Below are 25,282 nucleotides of genomic sequence, written 5' to 3' on the forward strand. Positions count from 1 at the left end.
AAACACTGCCTTTATATGCAACAAAAATTTAACTCTTAGCAAAATCCACTTTCTCTGAGGAAATGAGAAGTCTCCTAGTCAGTAGCCTCTGGATAAAATAAAAGGTCTTACAGTAAGTGCACCAGTTTCCCTGACTTTTTTTGAAAAACTGAAGGATGTGGGGAAGCCAGTAGCACAAAAAACAGGAGACTTGGCACACAGCTCCCCGGTTTGCTGGGCACGCTATCTTCTGCATTCTCCGCTGACATTAAAGGCAAGTGCTTTACAAAGGGGAAAGATTTTTTTTCAGTGATAAAACTCACAGCAATTTTAAGGCAATGGGAACCTTTATTTTGATTATTTTCAATGTATTGTCATTGTCCTTTTATGCAAACTTAACTGTCAAACACTCTTGAGATACTGCACAGAAAATACACATAGGAAAAAACATATATACACTTTCATAAAAATAGAATACATCTTGGCAAAATTACTTGTGTACAGTGTATTGACATTATTGAACCAAACTTACATCATCTTTGGAGAAAAACGTTCCATTTGCAAAAAAACCCAAAACATTTCAACTGACTGAATTGGGAGTACTGAAATGGATATGGTTTTGAGCTAAATAAATGGCTATACCAGAATGTCAGAGTAAAAAAAAAGTTATAAAATACCTGCTGTATAAAGTAGAAGTAGCCATGTTGTTTTTTCTTCCAAAAAATAGTGACATCTCTAAACTTGCATGGAAATCAAATGTACCAGTTCCAAATTCTACTGTAGATTCTTTAGCTGAAAACAAACTTTAATATCATTTGTTTCAGCATTTGCAAGCATTAGGTACAGTGGTATTTGTTTTTTTTTAAACACACGATGTAGTATATTACAGCCCTAATTCTATCAGGTATTTGATAAGAAAAAAAATCTAATAGATATAAAATTGTAAAACACTTAGCAACCTTTAAAATATGTAGACCACTTGAAATTACATTTTTTTTTCTTCTGGTTAGGCTTGTCTTTAGTTGCTTTCAACAGAGGCTGCTCCTTGCTTACTGCTTTGACCACAGAGGCTGCTCCTTGCTTACTGCTTTGACCACATACTTCAACCCATACTTTGCTTTTTCTGCTGGTTTTCAGAACAAACTGTGGAAAATGACTACTCCAGTGTAATAAATAAAGCAAGTGGTAACAGGTCCTCAAAGCCATGGATTTTCCTCTTGAATTGGAATAATGGGACTGGATAGGCAGCCTCAGGGAAAGAGGGAAAAAGAAAAGAGCATAGCACCATTTTCAAGTTACATGATTCACAACTGTTTGGCAGGCAGTAGAGTCAGTCTGGAAGTGGTAATACCCACTGGCATTTAAAAATGTGGTTAAAATACTGTGATTACTGTCAAGTAGTTTGGGTGTTTAATAGGGGTAGGCTGACACAGCTATATAAACAATGAAAGTTGTCCGATACTCAATATTTCCATCGACGCTGTAGGATAAGGCTCTGACTCCCATGCGGTAAGTCTTTGGCTCTCGCAGCGGTCGGGTGGTGAACACGACTCCTTTCAAGTTCTCATCTCTCAGGGCAAATGGGATTGCTGGGTCCTCGTCTGCCATTAAGAAAGTTGTCCTCGGGTGCATGACTTGATCATGAGTATAAGCAACCAGCCGGATTAAATCCTGACCGGCAGCTATGCCGAAGGGGAGGGAAAGGAGTTTATATTCCAAGGCGTAGGTACTCAGATCACACTCCAAGTCATTGGCCGGGCAGTTTTTCAGACAGAACCTAGGAATAAGCAGAGCACTTTAGCCCAGGGAGAAGGCATGATATCATAAGTGCTGCAATAGGTCTTAAAGGATAAATTCTTCCCCTGTTTACCCTGTTGTGTAATTTAAATTTCTCTATAACGATAATATGCTCATGCACTCTTTATCCATTGTTCCTTTAAAGTTGCAGCCCAGTTTAATGTCCCATTTTCCCTCAACAGGATCATCTCAGAAAATGCCAAGAGGAAATGTAAAGATATTGAATACAATATTTGTCGTTGAAGTCAATGGTATATGTTTTAGTTACCTTACTCTTAAACATTAGAGTTGGAAAGGTTAGTTTAAAGTGTACCAGGCAGCTGCATTTGAGGTGTCTGTGTGTTAGATCATAAAATAAAGAATTTGGAATGAAGAAAGGCAAAGTAAATTTTACTTCTACAAATCAAAAGTCAAAATAGGAGATATCCGTTAGCCCTGCTTGTCAGTACTAACACAGGTCAAAGAACATTATCCATTTCAACTTGCCATTCCAGTTCAGTTTGATCACAAAAGATGGTTTCTGACCATGAAACAAGCTATTTCCTTGAGTATATTAAAAGATTAAAAGAAATTAGTGTGTTTTTTCCAGAACAGGGAAATAGAGTAACTTAAAAACAACAAAACTTACCATGAACTGTAGCATTATTTTCATGACTAAAAGAGTATTTTAATTGCTTTGAAATTGATGGCAAGTTAGGCCTTTAGAGAAGTAAGTCAGAAAACTTAGATGCAAAGGCAGCCCCATAAGTGACAAATGAATGACACTGCATCAGCAGAAAGAAGCACAGCGTGCTGCCCGCCAGGGTTCATTTAGTAAAGGAACATTCTGGTGCTATTTCCTTTTAAACTAATAGTAAAATGCTGCATGGATACCGAGAGCCAGCCAGCCTGTGGCCACTGCTTTACGGTTCTGCTGCAGGGGAAACACGGAATACTGCTGCTCGCAAAACCGATGATCATCTCAAATGTCAATGTTTTACCTTTTGCTAGTATGAGCTTTACTGGTGTCAGTCAAACTTAGATAAAGTTTCTTCTGACGAATACAGGTTACGGATCCGAGCTTGGAATGGGTGAAAAGGGGCTGAAAATAAAACGTACCCAGAAAGAGGCTCTCGCTGATAGTTTGGTGGACAAGGTGTGTCTATGCATTGGTAGCTTCCTCTCATGTTGAAACACATCTGATTTGATCCACAATTAATGTTCTGTTCAAGGCACTCATCAATATCTGAATGTAAAAAACATACAAATGATCAATTGCTGGTAGAAGAAATTAAGGGTTAAAAACTGGCTGGGTCAGTAAAGGCTGAGCAGACTGCAGAGTGTACCTCTGCACACAGTGAAATCTTTCAGGATCCAGTCTTGCTGTTTGAGACACTGGAGCCAGGAGTTTCAATAACGTGCATTTATTATTGTTGGCATTTTATTACTGTGCAGGATGGCGTATTGTGCTAGAGCTGCCCTACAGCCACGATCCACCATAAACCATAGCTGTCAACAGAGACTAATTTGTTCATTTTTTATGGGTTTTTTTGTGGATCAGAAAATCTGACAGTACCTTTTTTTTTTTGACCCATTATATTGGGTTTGACCCTAGAGCTGCTGTCTACTTGCCTGGAGTCAAATGTGTAACGTAAGGTCACCTGAGGAAACTTCAGAGAATAAGAAGTTGCAATTGTCTAATTTGCTGGTGTTTTATGAAGCATTAAAATGTGAAATATAAAAACTTCTGAGACTTGAAATTTTGAATGCCGAATCTCATATAGCAAATTCAAAGAGGTGGCTTATACATGTATTGAACATGATTTGTATCAAACATGATTTGTATCTTATTTATTTACAAATATATTTCTGAACACTCAAAGGGATCCCCGTACCTTGACAGGTTTTGCCATTGGGCATAAGGCGATAACCAGATGGACAAGTACACTGGTAACTTCCTAGGGTGTTTCTGCATTCATGCTGACAGGTATCTCTGGTTTCACATTCATCTATGTCTGTGGAAAGAAACATGAACACGTACACGTCAGCATTATTTGAACCTGGTATTGAACCGAGGTATTTTTTGTCCTATTTATATATAAGCATATGGACAGAGTTGGTGGAAGTTGTGTGGATCTTGTTTTCTCATGGGGTTGAAACGTCTAAGACTAGCAAGTCCTTTCACACCTTACCCGTGCCATTCCTTAAAACTTTTTAATAATTAAAGTCCTCACCTCTTTTGATGGCAGCCATAATATGTATTCTAGCTGGAGAGACCAGTCCTGATACAGAGTTCTGGGAAGAAAGGGGGACGTGCAATCTGTATACATCGACAAGGTTATACAAACACAGTCTTGCCCCAAAAAGCAAGGTGAGCTGCCTGATAATAAGGTTTTAGGCAATATGGTTAGGAAACGCCCAGATTAGTTATCTTGTCAGAGGAAGCCTTGACAGTGGGGGAGTTGTTCTTACAGTTAATCCCTCCTCAGGCAAAGCTGTTTTCCTTCCAAACTGATCTTCCTCATGCCATGGGGATGAATTAAGCTCAGTATCTGGGAAGACTATCAATAAATGCTCTTAACTGTTTTTTTTAATCTCCCTCTCAAAAATAGAAGTACCAGACTACTTTATGTAAAATTCTCAAAGCAGACCAGCGTGATTTAGACACAGATCATATATAATAATAATAATAATTTCTTTTGAAACATCTGCCTAATTCAGGAGAGCAATAGAGATCCTACTCAAGTTACTCTCATGCAAGACTTAAGACTTGCATGATTAAAACAGTGGAAGGAAGGTCTTTGCCTCCCCTCTCTTTGTCTGATTTACAGGGGTTGCATTAGATAAAAATGCAAACACAGAAGGGAAACAGATGTGATAGTAGACATTTACAGTATGCTGTTATCAAATCCTGATGGTTGTCCATTGAAAGAACTTTCTTTAAAACAAGCATCATTTGGGTGTATTTTTCATATTAAACAGTAATTTTTAAATTTAGATGGTAATTCCAATGAAACAGAAGTACAAGAATATTAATTAGTTCAAACTGGAAGCTGAGGTGAAGATCATACATTTTAGCTTAACCCTTTCATCAGCGGTAGCTATATTCCTAGGTCTTTCAATTAAACTGCCATACCCATAACAAACTGCACATATATGACTACTGAAATGTCTTTATAATGTAAATACAAGGCCTATCTATAATTTTTATTAATAAAATTATATTCATATTTTTCAACATTATATATTGCTATATAATTCTAGCAATAATTCTGGTTGCTAGAATCTAGCTGTAGATCACTGTATTTATCCTGGAAGGATATTGTGCCTACTGTGAAGCGCCACTGGCATATATGCTAGGTTGAGGCACATAGCTAACACACCACAACCTGCTATGTTAAACACACTGGGACAAGCTCTAGTAAGGCCTAGACTGCAGTACCCTTAGTCCTGAATTCAGCAGTATTATCACAAAATAACTTAACTGAATAATTTTTTTTTTTCTTAAGATACTCAAAATGTGAGTTAAGTTGGCAAAATCTGGCTTAAGAGAAGCATATTTCAAAAGATGAACTCATTTTTTTGTATCCCCATCTGTCCTTTGTGTAAAGCATCAAGTCTGGTGATCCCACCTGAAAGACAAGACGAGCCCTGGCTCACAGCGCAGCAGTGGCCCCTCTCCTGCCCAGGTCTGTCCAGCTTTCCAGGGCAGGGAGGGGAACATGCTCGAGGGAGGCTAGGTGTGAGCACCCATTTTCTGGCTCTAGACCAGCAGTTAGAGGGTCTAGATCCACAGACACCAACTACTGCCACGTGACAAAAACCTGACATTTCTAACTTTTGAGCAATAGTGTGGGGGTGTTTTTAACTTCTTCGTTTCTTCACATTTAGTGCAAATCAGTCAATGAGCAGTACAGGCTGCTGTTCTTTTTGACTTTCACGAGGAGCTGAATTAAATTTTCAGTACTTGTAAAAACAGCACCATTTCACTGAAAAACCTCAGAAAAGCTCACGGGGTAGGGAGGAAGTGAGCTAAACGCTTGATAGTTAGAGGTGCCAAATACCTTTGTTTCCTGTCGGTCTTAGAGTGTGCTCTGAGGCTCTTTAAAAAAAACCTGGGGCACAGCTTACCAGTTACTATAACTACCCTGCTCTCCTCATCACAGGAAAAGAAATGGCAGTGCTGTCATTGTCACAACTTATGACAAACCCCCTATTTGTTTACTTATAATCAATCTCTCCACACTCAGTGAATTACATTGCAACCCACTATATATCATATCTACAGAAAATTTAAAAGCTTCTGCTTATATTGCCCGTATGGCAGTGACTAACCGTCCTGTAGCAGTGCTGGCATTGGCCCTAGTGTGCTCAATTCTAAAATCTTTATTCAAAACCTTTTTGAACCAGATTATTACTACCATCAGTGGGAGTCTGGCATAAGCAACATCCCCAGGACTAGATTGGGTCTACTGGTGTTTTTTTGAAGTGTGAGAAAATTCACAAAGGTGAGCTACCATCATCAGAAGAAAGAGAATAACAGAGGGAAATAATTTGCAAACACACAATAAGCAACACAATTAAAACAAGAGGTTACAAGGAGGAGGTTTGAAAACATTTTTGCTACAACATGCTCAGGAGACAAGAACATGCAGAACTCTCTGAATATTTATCAGGGTAATATGAAAAAAAACACAGCACCGCAAATCATCAGCCCCTGGTATATATGAAACAGTAACCTAAGAATAAGGACCAAAACAAGAGAATTGCATAGATATGACTGACATTTACCTACACATCTGTATTTTCTTGCCTCATAGCCTTCAGGACAAGTTTCTCTAATGTTCCTTCTAGTCCTGGAGAAAGGTATTCTGCTGTTTCTATACTCTGAGAAGGAGCTGTAGAGATTTGAGGAGTGCCTGTAATATTGTTGAGGTTGATAGTTGTCTCTCACAGGGGAGAATTGAGCATAGCTATAGCTATTGTAATAGGCACCATAATTTGGCAATCTCTCCAATCCAGCGCAAGATTTCCCATCACCTAATAAATGTTGTCCAGGTGGACAGATACACTTGAAGCTGCCGGGGGTGTTGGTGCATTGAAATGCACAGGGTTTAGGCACTTGTTCACATTCATTAATGTCTGCTCATGTGACATGATCCAGAGCAACAAACCATGTGAAAAGGAGAAAAAACAAACAAACAACAACACATAACTATATGTATATATATATATATACATATATACTTATCTCAGCCTGTGGAACAAACTGAAGACATAAAAGTGAGATCTTGAAGGCAGTAAAATATGGAGAACACAATGCCAAGCAGGAAGGTTATTCTATCCTGTACAGTAATATACCTTTATTCTTCCTGTAAGACTGCTTGTGACATAAGACTGTGCTCACGTAGGACAAGAACGCTGCTGAAACTCTTGCCTCGAGTGTTACTGAAGGTAAGGCGTGGCTATAAAACAGGGATCCAAGTCTGTTCCCCTGCTTTTGCAGAAGCAGAGCCATGTGATAGCCTGAAAGCTGCCAGCTGTGGTTCCTGCTGGTTACCAGAAAAGATGCACTCTGAGAAATAAGTGGCCCTTAGGACCCACGCTGTTCATCGTTTCAGCCTGAGCTGCTCACTACTACTTCAGTAATTATTTTTTTTTCTTAAGTGCTCCACAGATGGGTGGGAGAAGCTGTCAGGCTCTTCTTTAAAGGAGGATACTTAACACGGAGCATTCTTGAGAAGTACAGCATTAGAAATTCATTGAAACTGGCACTGCGGGAAGCTCAAAAGCTCCGATACGGTTATTGTACCCTGCGTCAGGGGAAAAATCAGGTCTCTTCCTGCAGGGAAGGAGGTCAGGTATGTTCTAACCTTTCATGTTGTTATTGGTCATTCCAGCTATGAAAGGTTGGAGACTTAACAGTAAATATTAATTAACTTCTGTACAATTAAAAAATAGATTTTTTTTTTCATAAGGAATGCTTTTTTTTTTTTTTAAGTTGTTTTCCTTTAAATTGTAATCCAAAGTAATTTGACCACCCTAGCAGTAAATATGCATCGTTAAATCAAAACAGAGTAGTGAGCATACAAAGTATGGTAAAGGGTTTAAGGATATAACATGATGAGTGTCCTTCACACAAAATAAAGTAAATATGAGTGCTCTTGGATGCTGTAGGACCAGGCCTTCCCCCACAGTCTCTCCTGCGCTACCAGAAAGAAGTTTTATAAAATTTTCATCGAGTTTCTTCAGGCCCAGCTGAAAATTTGACATATACAGTATTCCTTTTCAAACTTACATTCATTCTTTACTAGAAAAAGACAAAAATCTGCTAATTCCAAACAGGAATGTGCAACTCCGCAATGACCAGAAATTAATAACCTGATATTAACATTCATAACAACATATCTATAATGGACATATAAACCTTCTTTTACTAGAATTTAAAGATTATCTTAATGGTGATTCAATAAGGGTTTAACTATTTCATATTAGTGGAAATATGAATACACATTAGTGTGTATTCTTTAAATCATTATTGTAAAAATGCCATTAAGCTAGCGTTATTACAGTTTCATTTTGGTTCCCTCTGAACACAGTATTTTGAGCATAGTTTGTAACCCTCCAAGACACAAATGCATGGTAATGGTATTTAAAAAGTAATACTGTTCAGAAACGTAGTAGAATATCAGATTACATTTTTATTAAGTGTTTAATACTTCATATATTTTAAAGTTTCAAAGAATTTTTGGGGGTATTAATAATTAAATGTTTTGAGAGTTGGAAATCCAGGGATAGTTATTGCAGAGTATTGCAGTATTTTCCAGTTGTTATTTCACAAACACATAACTGAAACTTTATATATTAGCTGAAATATCATTAAGGTAATATTGTCAGGTGTTTTAAACAAGAGAACTTCATTTTTAATACAGCAACAACTGGTACAATTTTAAGTTTATATTCCTTCATTGCATGCTGAAGATGAAAGACCTATTACTCATATACATGTAAAAGAATACTGAAACTCGTTATTTCCTTAGCGCTCAACTATTTTCTAATTGCTGGGTTTAACATTCTTTACCTGCATAAAATAGACAATAGGTATGCGCACTCACATCTTTTTACAACCACCAATGTCCTTGGAACAAGTTGTGGATAAGCAATATAAGATTATCAGAGAAATAAGGAAAGAAAACAGGTGAAAATTCAAGCAATTTATTTCATAGGATCATCCTGTGCAATACAAGCAAAATTGAAGGCAGCAAGTCACTTGCATTTATACCATAGGCATCCCTGTGAGAAGTGATCGCTGACTGACTGGTAAGCCTAAGTCTCCACTGGACAGTATCCCTTTGATTATGCACTATGAGTATTAAATATTTACAAGAACAAGGTGAAGTAACTTTGAAACTGAAATAGCTAAATTCTCATGCATTCTTTAACTTTAAGAATATTTGATTTTAAATTTTAGATAGCCTTGCACGTGATATATGCAAAATGCTTTAAAACAGCTTTTGATAATGCCCTTCCATCTACGATACGGCATGTTGAGATCCAACATAGTTCACAGAAATATTGTAATTTACTTAAATGGGCATGCATATATCTATGGGTGTTGTGCTGACAAATAGGCATCTTATCCCCATCTAACGGACAGGGAATTGTGGGACAAAGGACTTTACACAGGGTAAGAGTGGCACAGGTAGGAACCAGGTTCAGTTCTTCTGTTTCAGTCTGGGGCCCTACTTACTTTTCAACTCTTCCCTGTGCTCACTGGAAACATTAACAATAAAAACTGATTTTTTATTGACACATGTGAACTAGTATCTTTGATGCGTCTACATTTTAAATATATTTTTAAGCAGATAAAAATTCAAAGGTGCATAAAGGTCATACTTTACTTTAAGAGGGAGCTTTCAGTGCTCCTTGGTCAGAAGACAGCTTTAGAGCAGCTGCTGGTGTTTTGTGAAAATCTGTAGCGCTAGACTTTATCTAGCTTATTACTGTCAGAAATTTAAATGGTTTTAATATATGTTAAGGAGTCTGGGATTGATTTTATTTCAGTAGAGAGGCAACTGGTGGAAGTAATGTCTTGGTCTACAGCCAAACAGTTTCTTATTGTAATTTAATCTCTCTCAAAAAAAACCAAAAACATTCCTGGCTTTTGGTAGTCCAAAAATCTTAGGCTGTTTAAAAAGAAAAAAAAAAAAAAAAAAAAATCCTGTTCTCCAAAGCAGCTATTTATCACTTATGAAAGTTAATCTTGAAGAACTCATCATGGAGGAATGCTTCTCTGATATGGTACATGAGAGCAACTGAAACCAACTTCACTTAGTGTCATATACCAACATTCATAAATCATTATCATCAGGGTGGATCAGCTATTATATGTTAAATATTCTACATAAATACAGAAAGGGTGAATCTAAATGATCCTTAGTGCCATCCTGAGGTCTATTAAATGCCAGGGGAAGTGTTTTATGCACTTGCACTGACACCATACATTAAACTCTCTTGCTATCCACGTTAGAGCTATGAGAACATCCTTCAAATGCTATGCATGTATGCGTGGGAGAAAGCTCTGCACATTTTTATGCCAAAAGGTTCTATGTAGATAGCATAGGGGAGTAACTACATGGTCAGCATTCCTGGGACTGACAGGAATCTTCCTTCCCTGCTGTGATTCACCCAAACCAGAAAGGGGAGCGTTGAGTGATAAATGCGTATCAGCTTCTTCCGCTCTACCCATACGGGGAACACCCTTCACAATTCTAGCGGGTGGGTAAGTGCGTTTGTGCTGTTCACTTGCAGAGGCGAGTTCTGGGTGCATCGTGCCTCTTGCAACACACTTCCTTTGGGCGTTCTCCTTTAGGGGAATCCACACCACTCCCTACTTGGCTGCCTTCAGGTGGGAATCAATCCAGTCCAGGCTATAGCAAGGCACATTTCACTGTCCAATCAACTAACAAATCTGACCTGACTTTTATAAATTAAGCCTCTTGTGGAGTGCTAGCTTGCCACATCCATCCATCAGTGCTCCGAGACCCCTGTAGACTTTGTTTTCAAAGTATGGACCTATAACAATCTCCGTTTGGAATAATTTAGTTTTGACTATTTGTTTTGAATGGGACACTTTGTTTTAGATGGATAATTTTGAACTTCAAAGCAAATTTGTCTACATAGCATAGTCTTCAAATGGGATAGCGTTGTCGGATATGTCACAGCAGAAAGCCCAGCCAAAAGCAGCAGCAGAAAATATGTGATACTAATGTGATTGGACAGCTTACCCACACAAGGTCTTCCAACTCCCTGGGACCGATATCCTCTTGGACACACACAACGGTAACTTCCTCGTGTGTTCTCACAAATCTGGTTATAGCGGCACTGGTGGGTTCCATCCCGGCATTCATCAATGTCTGCAAGCGACAAGGCAAGGGGAAGCAGTCAGATTTTTCTTGGAACTTCTTACAGCTTTAAACTTCTTAATGTAGAAGAAATGCAGTTAAGCCACAAGTGAATTTGGCCCTCTAGATAGATTTGACCTCTGAACGTACACTTGTCTTACCTGGTGCCATGATTAGGCATTACTCTGTAACAGTTTGTGTTACAAATCACAATCTGTGTTTCACAATCTGAAAGCAGATTTTGAGCAGATACACAGATAAATTTTTCAACCGTATTGCATTTACACACACTTTTCCCGTTAATTTTCAAAACTTTTCATTGAGGTTTCCAATGTGATCAGCTACTCTCCAAAGAGACATAATCCATCTTCCCATCATATCCCACTAGAAAAAAAGATTTGGTACTACATATAACATATGTTATGATTAAAGGCATCCCTGATAAGCAGCAAGGACCTGTTATCTTGATTCAGAGCTCCTGAGACAAACTCTTAAGAAAGCATTCACACATGGGACAAAACATTTCAGTCAATGAACAATCTGTAGAATTTAAGGTGACAATGCAGAAAAGATGCTGAGGAAAACCTTACTGTTCTTTCTTAAGAGCAATGGAAAACTAGAAGTGGCAAGGACACATCTATTCTTTTAATACCAACTACAAAAAAGTTAAATACGTATGTTTCCATAAATGAAAAAAAGTTAGTGCCTTAACGTGCAAATCTTAATAACTGGAGATGGACTATCTCCAAGATTTTTTTTTTTTTTAATAATGCATTGTTGTCCCTGTGTTTACCATCATTGCACAATACATTAACACTTCTACTCACCAATACAAGTTCCATTTTCTGCTTTGGTCATTCCATTGGGACACAGATCAATGCACTTATAGCCACCACGGGTGTTTTTGCAAAGTTGATCAGGCCTGCATACATTCTGCCTGCACTCATTTACATCTTATTTAAAAAAAAAAAACAAAAAACCAAGAATGGAAATGAACTTGCTTCCTTATGCTCAATTCCTAAAGAGCAGAATAATCCAGCTGTAATTATGCTGTGTACATGCATTTGAATGCATTTCATGCACATTTATCAGTCAGCCCAATTTCCACTTCCTCTGGCTTTTAGTACTGCTTTACAAACAAATTCAGAAATACATACTAAGTATGTCATCCATAGTAGGATTTTCCTTCATAAAGGTTTCCAACAAGAAATATAGCAACAAATAAATGTTGAACTATGTCCATTGGGAAAGAGGGAATTAACATTCAAAAATTCATTCATACCCATGCATTTTCTGCCCTTTAGCTGGTATCCTGGATCACAACCACAGCGGAAACTTCCTATAGTATTGAAGCAACGCTGTTGACAGGAGTTGGACTCTTGACACTCATTAACATCTGTTGAACAATACAAATCCTTGATACCATAGCTGTGAATTGCCTTGTCATCATTTACCTGAACAGCGTTTCAGTTGAGTCAACATTCTGGACTCTGCTTTGAGCTCTAATTATTACACTGTTGAGGTATGTTCAGAAGTGTTTACTTCTCTCACTTCTTTTTAAAAGAAAATGCACATGGGACACAAAAGCAAGAATGTTAGGTTATTCCCTGATAGGATTTTAAAGATGGAAAAAGCAAAAGGTTTCAAAAAAACCCAAAAAAAACACAAAAAACCAAAAACACAAACCAAAAAAACCACCAAAAAAACCCCCTACAGCAAAAAAAACCCACCACACAAAAAACCCACAAAACCACAAAAAAACTCCAAAACCAACCCCAAAAAACCACAACCTTAATAATGAAAATTTATAGACAACGTATTTGGAGATGCATCTTTTAAAAAGTTACTTTCAATTGTGTGAAAGACAGCATTTTAAGTTTATGAAAGCTAACACCAAAACCCAAAGACTTCTCCATACCTTGGCAGCTAAATCCATCAGCTGTCCTCCTAAAGCCGTTCCCACATCTAACCACGCAGCGGTATGAGCCAATGATGTTTTCACAGTCCTGGCCAGCATGGCAGGTATGTCCACCTAACGCACACTCATCAATATCTATAATTAAAACAAGCTGTAAACCTCACTATGTCAAAATGCAACACAGATTAAGCAGTCTTGAACATGATCAACTATGAAACACTTGATTGCAAATATATTCAGATATGAAATAATTAGAATACCACCAATAAATTAAATTCTTATGATGAGAAAATGGCCCAGCCCGAACAGAACATTTCCCTAGCGATTTAAGTGCCGTGGGGCTTTTTGTATCCAACCTGTCCACAGCAATACTTATCTTACCCTGACACGTTCTACCATCCGCAGAGATAGTGAGGCCTTTTGGACAGGAGCAGTAGTAAGATCCCATGGTGTTATGACAGGTATGGGAACAAGGATTTCGCACAGCACATTCATCTTCGTCTGGAACAAGGAAACATTTGAAAAACCAGTGAGACTTCACAAGACTTTACAAGAAACTATACCAAACAAACCCTTTATAAGAGGTAAATGTCTGGTAGAGCCCACAGGGCAAAACTAGATCTAGCAACAGAGCAGCTTCATAGAAACGGTTCAGCAGGGCATTCTCCACTCTTATTTTTATGGTTACCAAACCTACACTAACACGGCTTGCTGGAATCTTTCATTAGCTCTGCAGGACTGGGTCACTACCACAGTAATGAATGTTTGATACAATCTTTTCCAGAGAATCTCTTTACAACAGAACAGATGGGTTTCAGTGTTAGACTTAAGATTTCCTAGATACACGTGCAAAGATTACGACATGTTCCATATTAAAGTTTTAGAACTAGTAATGTTTTACAGACGATACTGCAAGTGGAAAATTGTTTTAGTGACCTTATTTTCAGTTTTCCTGGTTTTAAACCTTTTGGATGGTTTAGTGTTTGTTTCTTGTATTAATTTCCTTGATTTATAAGCTTTCAAGGGGTAATGAAATAAGTCCACAAAAGTATATCACATGATTGTTCCCTAAAACAAATATGACTCAGTCATCTAGAGGAGACAGCTAAAATGCTCATAACCGTCTCTTCACCTCCATCCCCCAAGCAGGAACTTGTGGGCTGTTGTGTAGGTTGCCAACACTCGTCCTTCCCTCCACACAGATCACGTTTCCTTTGCAGGCTCAGCAGATACTGTGGCTCAATGTCCTCCAGTTGTATCTGAGGTACTGATGAAAAGCTGTCTGGGCACTTATATTCTAGATGAGTACAGAAGTGAAGTATTCATCTGCCTTTGGATCCACACCCTTTTATCGATGGTAACTTACACTTTTTGAAGTACGTACTGCATGCTTTGAAACTCTAGATAAAGGTGATGTAGATTCTGGTGGTTGAGTACTGCATCCAGCTCTGGGGCCCCCAGCACAAGACAGACATGGACCTCCTAGAGCAGGTCCAAAGGAAGGCCATGGAAATAGTCAGAGGGCTGGAACACCTCTGCCATAGAGAAAGGCTAAGAGAGTTGGAGTTGTTCAGCCTGGGGAAAAGAAGGCTCTGGGGAGACCTTATTGTGGCCTTTCAATAAAGAGGTCTTATAAGAAAGATGGAGAGACTTTTTACCAGGGCATGTAAAGGGCCAGGAGAAGGGGTAGTGGCTTTAAACTAAAAGAGGGTAGATTTAGATTGGAAATAAAGAATAATTTTTTTTATGATGAGGGTGGTGAGACACTGGAACAGGTTGCCCAGAGAAGCTGTGGATGCCCCATCATTAGAAGCGTTCAAGATCAGGTTGGACAGGGCTTTGAGCAACCTGATCTAGTGGAAGGTGTCCCTGCCCATGGCAGGGGGGGTGGAACTGGATGATCTTTAAAGGTCCCTTCCATCCCAAACCATTCTATGAGTCTATGATTACACACTACCCTTGTCACATCATTACCTGAACAGTAAGGCCCAGTTGAGTCCAAACCAAACCCAGCAGGGCACTGATTGCTACGATCTCCTGTATGGTAAAGGAAGCATATGTTACTTGTGGATGAATATATGGCCATTTTATTACTTTTAAAAAACCCTTTAACATTAAGAATTGCAGCCTAGCTATTTATAAAAGATTTATTATACTTGGACACTAGAATAGAAACTTTTAAAATCCAGACTTTAGTGGTTTTTCCACTTGGGCACTAAAAGTCAGTAGTACATGATTTTTGCTGTTTTGAAAAACATTAAACGGGTGGGGGGTTTCCCTCAGAGTGGCTGCAAGTTGCATCCCAGCCTAATACATCCTGCAAAGTTCCTCCATAAAGTTTTCATTATTAAAAGAATAAAGACCATTCAGTTTCACTTCACGTAAAAGGAGGGAAATAAACCCAAACCAAAGCACCATGTCATAGATTGTGCGAAGTCACTGTAGAAGAACACAAGTGCGTACTATGAACTGTAGTGGTAAAGTCTGGTAGAGACTGCTCAAAGACCACATGTATTTTGCTGCTTGAAAATTGATTCAATAAATCTGAAATTTTTAAAAAAGCAGTATATTAATTATTGGAAGAAATAAATGCAAGTTCAGTAAAGGCTTGGCCAGATTTATGCAAGGGCATAACTTGATCTGGAGACTTCTTTTTATCAGACCTCTTTTTAAAATGGAAAAAAAAAAATCTTACTTGGTTTTCAAATTGCACAATGAGTTCATAGTCTGGCAAGTGGGAAAATCATTATTTACTTCATTTAGAATGTTGTTATTGAAAAGAAAGACTGAGATAGGCAATCCCACTGTTTCATTTACTTTCAAACCTGAGTTACTTCATTTGAAAGATCATGTTAAGCCTTACTGTGTAAAAAAAGCCCAAATAGTATTTAAAAAGATAACAGGACATTCTGCTAACTAATTATGACTTCTCAGAGGAATACCTGCTTACACAAATATATGCCCTGTTCCTTAAGATCACTTGGGTAAAAGGTTAACAAAAGCCAGCAGTTAGCAATGCTAAGACACAGTACAACAGATGATGGAGCTACTAGTTTGCCACCTCTGTCTTAGGACTCACCAGATTTACAGACCGTACATAAGCATGTGTCTACACAGCGCTGCAGAACTGTGCACCATTCATATCTGGCCTTAAAAAAAATATATCCATAAAGTACCAGTAAAGTTTTCAAGCTGCAGCTCAGCATCATATTTTCTGTATATGCCAAATAATTCCAGAGAAGTTCAATCTGAGGAATGACTTAGGACATTTTACCCATTTTAGTGCTGAATTTTGAATGTTCTTCCACCTCGTTACTTACATTTACGTGGTTTTTGCTGTGAGAAGAAAATACACAATCCTTTTTCTTAATAGCTATGCAAAACCAAACCCAAACAGAAAAACCCACCAACACCTGACCCCACACAAAAGCAACGGTAGTTTCATTTTAGAGAATGAAAGGTACATGCAAGGAAATGGAGAAATATTTTAGGTTGACTATCTGAAGCTACGGGTGATGCTATTAGCAGTGTCAGCCAATGCAGACGTACATCATCAATGAGAACTACAGGTGAAGAGTAAGTGCAAACTGCAACAGCTTTTACATATTAGTCTATGGGTATATTAACAAGACATGTAGGTCCCAGGATCTACAAAAAAGTTACCCAAGTTTCACAGCTTTTCCTCTTTCAAGGCCATAACCAGCTTTTGAGAATATAGGTAATGAATTCTAGAAAGACAGGATATTATTTTTCCATTGTTTTAGTTTTGTGAAAGATTAGAACAATACCTTTTGCAATGGAAGCATGGATTTTAAAAGCCACAGTTTCTTCCAGTGGGTTGTACTCTGTTGTAATAGAGGAAGCATGGAGTGTTTCCACCAAGAAAGGCATCTTTCCTTTAGTGTAATCATAGGTGATAGTGTGGTTCCATGTATAGGGAACACTAACTCCATCTATAGTGAAGAGACGAGTAGAACTGGCATACAGTTGCCCAGGGCCAGTTTGAATATAGTCTTCTGTGTAATCCTGAAACAGCAAGATTCAGGCATCAGCCACTGAGTACAGCCAACACCACTGTGGTCTTCATATTTTAAAGTGGTATGAGATGTATTGCGAGAAAGGGTTTTTTCTTAACAGCTGAACAAGTTGTATTTCACACAACACATGTCTTTTTTACTCTTATTTTAACTGTTGAATCTTAACAGCATCTGGTATATTTCTTTAAATAAGAAACAGGCTGTGGTACTGAGCATCCTGATGATGGGGGCCACAGCTGACCATTTAAAAAAAAAAACTGAAAATGATCTTATGTTCAATAACAATCTTTTCAGGTCTAAATATTTTTTTTGTATCCTAAGTCAGATGCTGACAACGTGCTAAATAAACAATCAGTAGAGAAAAATTCTGCCACTGAAAAAAAGGTATAAATATTGGACATGTTACATATTACGGTGTATCAAAATATCAAGAACTTCATATGTATTTATTGTACTGTGGGATTAATACATTAGAACATTTTCACTGGTTACCTACCACTAACTAATTACCACCTTTATAGAAACAACTTTGAAGAATGTTCTTTCTTTTACAGTAAAACCAATTATCAAGCACCTGGTTTTAAACCAAAACTTTAATACCACATATTATATTAAGCAAAACGTTTTTCATGTCTTAACCAAACCAAAAAGATAGAAAAACAGTTCCTTTGAACTCCATCTTTCTATCAGGAGTACAAGGTCAGCGATAGAAGCTATCTTACTAGGAGCAGTAGAGAATATCTCCTAGAAACAATAGGTAGGGCAATTCAGTAGCAAGATTATAACCTTTTGCCATACGATCACACAAACTGCCCTCAGTTTTCAGATGAATTGCATAATAGGACTGTTTGCCATAATAGATCTACAAGACAAAGTTTTGATGCACATCATTAACAGCATCATGACAGCATGCATGATAAGAACACATAAAATACCCTGTGATGTAATTGATTCAGAATCTGTTAATCCTGTCTTTGCAACTATATCAGCCACAGGAATGTTTCTCTGCCAGACTATGTATAATTTTAGCTGCAAACAATCATCAGTAATATTCAGAAATTTTTGCAAGGCGCCATGGTATAAAAGAGCTGGTTTCATCCTCAGGGAAGCCAAAAAGTCAAGACAGGTTTAAGATGCACCTTTATAGCTCTATTGAAAGCAACACCTGACATGCCTGCCTGCGATAACTAGCCCCAAAGACACTTCCCAATACTACCTTCTAACATCTAAAAATCTTGAGTGACCAATACTGCCTTCCTGAGGACAACTTTTTGTTTTCCAAGGCAATGTTAACATCTGTCAATTAAACCAGGCACAAAGTAAGTTACATACAGTAAAACAGTTTTCAGGACTTAGTGCCTACTGCTTTAATATAGATGAGAGAGGAAGTATGTATCAATTAGAGAAGGGGGTGGTATCTCGAGCAGCTTTACCTTCACATTAACATCAGCTACTGACTGGAGCTGCAGCACGTGGCCACTCACAACAACATCCAGCAGCAAGGCTCCGTCTGGATCCAACCCCCGGCCAATATGAGTCATTCGCAGAATCTCACCTATGAATTTTGAGAGCACATCACTTTATAAAACATCCTAACCAGAGGCTCACGTTAGCCACACAGTAGCTGAATTGGGATCCCTTGACCAGTTATTTTATACTCATATTTTTTATAAGGCATACCATGCCTATAATAAAAAACATTACATGTTTCAAATTACAGCTCCAAAAGCTGTATTTAAGCCTCAGAAAGCCATAGTCATTCAGAAAATATTGGTGTAAGCACAAGACTCAAAATTCAGCAACAGTTATGTGCTATTTTTTAAGAAATGCAGTATCTATCAAGCTTCTTGGAAACAGAAAGAGATGATATATCACAGGTAACTAACCAGTTGCAAACTCCACTTGAGTTTCTCTCTTGAAGACTGCATCAGTGAGCGTAAACCCATTCATTGCTTCTCCAATTTCTTTTGCAGTCGTCCAATAAACTGGGCTAAGTATAGAAACAAGCTCTCTCATCCCTGGACCTGAAAGAAATGTGGCGTAACATTTGAGAGCTTTTTTCCTAACATCATGTGACCCACGTCAGTAGGAGTTGAATATGAAGACCTAAAACTAGTGTAACCCTTAAGATTTAAACCAGAAAAAAAAAAATATGTATCGGTATAATCAGAGGAATCATTTTACAAATATTAATGTAGTAGAAGTAAATATTGAAGACTCCCTTTTCCTCTCTCTGTCTATGAAAAGTTTACATCAGTTTCGTCAGTGACACTTAATGAAATGAAGTGGTGAAAACCGACGTTGCACAGAATTCAGCCTGGCTCAAGGAAAAAGGTGATAAAAAGTAATAAAAAGCCTACCAAGGCTCCGAGGGACGTTTGTAATCTTTGCTTGTATTACTCTAGTTTCAGAGTCAGGGCTGTCTGTTACTGTGGCATTCAGGAAAGCGATTCCAAATTCAATACCATTAATATTTCCAATGATGCTGCCTTTGGCACGTGAAGGCCCACCTATGCAGGGGAGCAAAGGGAGGAAAGAAAAAAAATGGCCCATGTGAAAACTCTGCTGTCTGATATTTTGGGGGAGAGAAAATTCAGAAATATTGTCCAGCATTTTAAGAAGTAAAGATATTTCTGCATATATTACTACATTATTTGCAAGAGTAAAGCTCACAATCTGCAAATAACAGGATGCTGTGTATGTGGTCTGAGATATATGCACAGTAATATGGGAATCACCTCTGTCTGAAAAGCAACAATTGTTTAACAGTATACTCTAATGCTATGTAACAGGTTAACAAAAAATTTATCCAGCTAAAGTTGCAGGGGAGATTTAAGCCAAAAAAATTAAATTACTTGGTCAACTGGCCAAGACACAGGAGAGTACCAGTCAAATTAGGAGTGCCACAGACTTTCACCATATTGTCATTGTGTGCAGACTGTAAGTTAACTCACCAGGACATGCTTGGGTATTACACCTGGATATTTGGGAGGAGTCTCCAGGACAAGGACGTCCACGATTTAATGGGGCTGGATTGCTGCACAGGCGTATTCGGGTCTGCTCTCCTCCTCCACAAGAAGCAGAGCATTGGCTCCATGTTTGCCACTGCCCCCAGTTTCCATCCACTGAAGAAAGAAAGAATGAAGAAAGCAACTTTTCATTTTAAATGTTTCAGGCTGCATCGGTGATGCTTTTGTGTCATTCCTTCTTGATGGAACCAATGTAATAGAGAAAAGAAATAGCTCAAAGGATGACAAAAACACCATAATGGGCAGGCGTGAACACTTCTCCCTTCAAAAGCACACCACCTTTAAAATTTTGTTTGTATATCAGCTGTATTGGAGACAAGGAGTCTCCTCCAGGGGATGTTTCCAGTACAATGGTTGGAGATTTAGCAAGAGCTGGGTCAAATTCTTCCCTATGTCATGTTGAAGAGTTACCACTTCATGGCTGGCCAGGGAAGCTTTGTAGTGTCAACTACATGTGTCCCTCCGCACAATCATGCAAGTCCTCCCCTAGGGCTGCATACAGAGAGGTCTGCTGTGCAGGTAGTGAGCTCAGGTTGGCTTTGGGTGGCTGCCTATACATCGCTCTATGGGGAGAAGAGATATACAACCAACTGCTGCCTGACTTCTGCCCGCTGCTCTCCCCAGGAAGTTCTGCAAAGATACCTCCTGCCAGTCTCTGCATCTGTTCCCTGAAAGTATCAGGCTACAAGGCAGCCGATTTCAAAACTGAAAAACATTGTTGTATGTATGCAGATCCATCGCAAACCAGTTTGTACTGTATTGAAGAGCTGTCAATATTCAGACTCTCCTGTCATAGTTTTTGGTAGCCTGTCACTGGAAAGACAACCTAGCTGTTTAGAGCTTTGAGCGCTTTTACTCCTACAAAGAAAATATCTGAGGTTGCATGGGTATAAAATTGACGGAAACCAAACAAACCATAAATCTTGCAAATAAAGAACACATGTTCTATCTATCCAAACACTCACAAGAGGTCAATTAGATTTGGCTTGAAGTACATGTGTGCAGGAGTTTGCACAGCCTCCTCTTGGTAGTATGGCCTCGATAGCAACAGATGATACGATAGGAACATGACTGTACACTGTGTGAACATAGTATCTGGAAATGCCTGATCTGACATTTGCCCAAAACTGGCAATGATAAGAGGAAAGTAACAATGAAAAAAGTTTGCTTAAGACAACCATTAGCCAAAATAACAGTAACGAGGGAACTGAAAAGTACAAAAGCAGCAAGAAAATTTGCGATTGGGGAAGATAAAGCCAAGCAAGAGGAGGGTAAACAAGGAACAATCAGACTGGGCTTGGCACTGCAACCTCCATCGAGACCAAATGGAGAATTATCCTCATGCACCACGAGCAGCTGGTATCCAGCTAGTGGGGGTTGATGATATGGGGTGCAAAAAGCAGAGGTCCACACCTCAGGTGTGTGGATGTGGCCTCATCGGGGGCTTTGTCACCAGTGTGTGGGTCAGCAGGGTGTTGAATGTGGTACAGGTACGCATAAAGTTGGAGCTCCTGCATCTTCCACAGGAGGAGGGCATGGAAAGGGGTGTGCATAGAGGAGGATTTTAATATTTTTTTTAAATTATTGTATCAGAATTAATAATAATATAATAATAATCCCTTTCTAGGATGAGTTATAGAAGGGTGTTTAGAAATTTGTAGGTGTTTAGTAAGTGTCTAGCATTGTGGTTTATCTCCTGTATTGCTGATATTGATCCTGAATGTGTAACTTCATTGATTGCCCCTTAGTTACGTATTGTCCATGAATCAATTAACTGCTTTGATTGTCGTTTTATTTAAAGCATTTGAGCTGAGCATTCTTCTCTGCTCCTGGAATACATTACAAGAGTTCACTGGGAGCCTCATAAACTGTATTTACTGTAAAAAACTAAGTAGAATTGCTAGGTGTAGGAGAGATTTTTGTATGCTATTTCCTGTTTTGAATTATTCCACCTCATTTTGGGAAAATCTAACATGTGAAGGGGGAAATCCTTGTTAAGGTGACAGTCATTTAAAGAAAAAAGTGAGAGTGGATTATTAGATTGTATGAAACTGTAAGTAATTACAGGAATGTTCTACATTCCTTTCATAATATGAAAATCTTACATACGTTATGTATACCCTGAAGTCTTCCAGGGAAAGCTGGATTTAATTTCTCTGTTAGTCTGAGCACTCACCGGGGCACAGTTCAGTGCTGCATCTCTGGATCTGCATGTCAGCCCCTGCACATGCCCTTCCACCACTGGCAGGGTGAGGATTGTCACAGGTCCGGTATCGCCTCATCTGGCCTCCGTTGCACGTTCGACTACAAGTTCCCCAACTACTCCATGGGCCCCAGTTGCCATGAACTGTAACAATAAGTCAGATTTTATCTGTCTTCCTCTTAATAACAGATACTTAAAACCAGACAGTCAAGCTAGGAATATATATCTATTGGACAGTAACTTTTAAATTTCTTTTCCAAAAATAAAAATAAAAAACCCAGACAATTAAAGATCTAAGAAAGTTATCTTGTCCAGCATTCAGCAATTTCTCAGAGTATATTAACCAACTCCAGAACGTCGTCATTCGTAGGAAAGTATGCAGCACATATTATTAACCAAATGAGTGACTACACTCTACTGTAAGATACAGGGAGATTCACTTTGCAGTACTTTCTGACTGGACAGTTGTAACTTTAGAGAGGTGCGTGACCTCTGACAGTCCAGCAGGACCTTATGCACCAGCTGCTACTGGCTTGTGCTCCTAATAGTTAATGTTTAAAATGTCCCAGTCACGCCGATTGATGAAGAGATACTTTCACTCTTGCCAGGCACCTAATATCACTTGCCTGTGTTCAGACCCCCTAATTTTTGTGGGAGTGTGTGATTTGTGGAGGGCTTCCTTCCTCTCGTGCATACATACAAACCCAGTAAGTGGATAAGCTAGGCCTAACCTAAAGCACTTACTCGGACAAGGATCACTGTTGCAAAAATCAATTTGTATGTCGTTTCCTTCACATTTGTGACCCCCAAACTGTGGGGCTGGCTCTGAGCAGTGGCGTGTTCTCTGCCTGCTGCCTCCTCCACAGGACACGGTGCAGGCACTCCAGCTGCTCCACATGGCCCACTTACCGTCCACTGGTGAGAAAGGCATAGCACAGTATAGTTATAGTCTCTGGCATTAGAAATAAAGAAAATCAGTGCTACATCAGGGTAAAACTGACTGTAGGATGTTAGTGACTCTCTTTCTAGAACATCTCAGCTACATAGTGACTTCTACATAGGCATTTACAGGAGTGAAAGCTGGAGAAAGGCATGACCTGTCTTTTAAATAACCTGTAAGCCTGACCAGAATCAGGGTCAGGGATCACTCAGTCCTCAAGCTCAGTCACTCTCACATTTTTAGGTATCTGTAAGCAAGTCAAACCATATACAAAGTAGCCCCTGAAATTACCACGCTGGGCAGATGGCCAGTACGAGTGCCATCCCAAAAACACAGTCTTCACTTGTGCATCCTCCTCTGGCTGCAGCTGCACTGTCTGAAGATGTAACCATCACCACCTTCTCCCCCCTCCTTCCTAACCAACCTTTGATTTACTGGCTCAGCTGTTTATAGGAGTTATTACTAAATTATCTCACATGAGCCAGGTCTAAGCAGTTAAGTAGTAGGGTCTTTGATCTCCCAAGACATGGAGACACAAACTGTTATGGGTACATCCATGTGAGCACTTGAGTTGGTGGCTGAGAATAAACTAGCTGTAAGCAATAGCATCCTCAGCAGCAGCACATCGAGCCAGATAAATGTGCAACATCGAGCCCTCAGTTGCTCGACTACCACAAGGTCAGTTCTCTCTTCTACCAGTTGATAGTTACAGTGGGGACTCAGCATAGGATCCGGCACGTGCAAAATGGAGCATGAAGCCAGAAAGATCTAGTCTGAACTGCTGCACACTCCACTTCATGAAATTTCCCTTCGTTATCCCTGCACTCAGCCAAATACGGAGATCGTACTTGAAAAACATGAGTTTTCCTATCCAGTCGTGAAGGACTCATTGAAATGTGGAAGAAAAGGATAAATGAATTACAGAACCTAAGAAAATTTTTAAAAAAGAAATGTTTAGGAAACCTTTAATTTAACTGCCAAGGATTTAAAATGCTGCTTTTGCACAGTGGCAGGGTAAAAGAAGAGAGACGAGGATAGGAGAAGAAATCTCATATGTTAGGTCTATAGAGGGATGCTAAAGATAGTGACGGGGCCAGTGAAAATAAAAGGCTCAAATGGAATTTTTTCAGGGACTACACTTTTGGAACTGGAAAGCTTTCGATATAAATTAAGTAGAATTTGGAAAGGAAGTGACAAGTTTGACGTTGTTCTCTTTGTGTCCAACACATCTTACCTGGGCAGCGTCTCTTGTTGCAAACCTGCATCTGTGCATCAGACCCCTCACAGTATGATCCGTCATGTGAAGGAGGAGGGTTATTGCAGAGCCTCAGTCGTATCTGACTACCTTTCCCGCAAGTCTCGCTGCAAGGACTCCATGGCAGCCAAGAACTCCACTCACCATCAACTGCAAAGGCAGCACAGCCATAAAACTGTTTCAACTATACAGCTGCTTTTACTTGAAATTACAGCTCCACAGCCTAAGGCAAAAAAGCTACGTAGTTTAATATCAATAAATGAAACATTCTGAATAAGCCCCTGAAAAAACCTTCGCCTTGAGCAACAGCTGAAACAGATCAACAGTTTCCAAAAGAGAGATTAATTCTTTCCTTTTTGTTTTCTGAATACATCACTTCACCTCAGTACAATCTTGGAACAACAGAACTGAACACTTGATCAAATCTGGTGTTTTCATAAGTTACCTGGCTCTGACTGTCTGTCCTGTGCTAGGCTGAAGAAGTCAGCAGGGGAAGGGGCATGCTAGCTAAAAGCTGGCACACAGCTTCAGTGGCTACCAGTAAGCAGGAGCCAGAACTGATTTTGTTGCCAAGATCTAGAGAAATTAATCTCAGGCCAGTGCATGAACATTTGGCATCGTGGTGGTAGCAGAGCCAGGGAAAAAGGGAAAAATCAATACAATAAAAATAGTGTAGAAGGAAACACGCCACTGGTGAAGATGAATAAACTACAACCTGTCAAATGTGGGAAGTACTACACA

The 25,282-nt window shown here is 39.1% G+C and overlaps 1 protein-coding gene across 1 annotated transcript in view; it reads right to left on the reverse strand.

The window, feature by feature from the left end:
• Positions 1-313: 313 nt before the first annotated feature.
• HMCN1 (hemicentin 1) overlaps positions 314-25,282 on the reverse strand; it is a 209,103-nt gene continuing 184,134 nt past the window's right edge. The window contains exons 90-107 of the mRNA XM_076339558.1: positions 24,521-24,691; positions 23,091-23,261; positions 22,320-22,490; positions 20,069-20,239; positions 19,475-19,624; positions 19,001-19,138; positions 18,548-18,669; positions 16,866-17,103; positions 15,052-15,114; positions 13,459-13,578; positions 13,078-13,212; positions 12,442-12,555; positions 11,987-12,112; positions 11,043-11,171; positions 6,547-6,897; positions 3,651-3,770; positions 2,875-3,001; positions 314-1,756 (exon numbers count right to left, since the gene is read on the reverse strand). Of these exons, the coding sequence (XP_076195673.1) occupies positions 1,390-1,756; positions 2,875-3,001; positions 3,651-3,770; positions 6,547-6,897; positions 11,043-11,171; positions 11,987-12,112; positions 12,442-12,555; positions 13,078-13,212; positions 13,459-13,578; positions 15,052-15,114; positions 16,866-17,103; positions 18,548-18,669; positions 19,001-19,138; positions 19,475-19,624; positions 20,069-20,239; positions 22,320-22,490; positions 23,091-23,261; positions 24,521-24,691 (2,984 nt within the window). The 3' untranslated portion in view covers positions 314-1,389. The remainder of the gene's footprint in view (positions 1,757-2,874; positions 3,002-3,650; positions 3,771-6,546; positions 6,898-11,042; positions 11,172-11,986; positions 12,113-12,441; positions 12,556-13,077; positions 13,213-13,458; positions 13,579-15,051; positions 15,115-16,865; positions 17,104-18,547; positions 18,670-19,000; positions 19,139-19,474; positions 19,625-20,068; positions 20,240-22,319; positions 22,491-23,090; positions 23,262-24,520; positions 24,692-25,282) is intronic.

The sequence above is a fragment of the Aptenodytes patagonicus genome, chromosome 5, assembly GCF_965638725.1.
Source record: "Aptenodytes patagonicus chromosome 5, bAptPat1.pri.cur, whole genome shotgun sequence".
Lineage (NCBI taxonomy): Eukaryota > Metazoa > Chordata > Aves > Sphenisciformes > Spheniscidae > Aptenodytes > Aptenodytes patagonicus.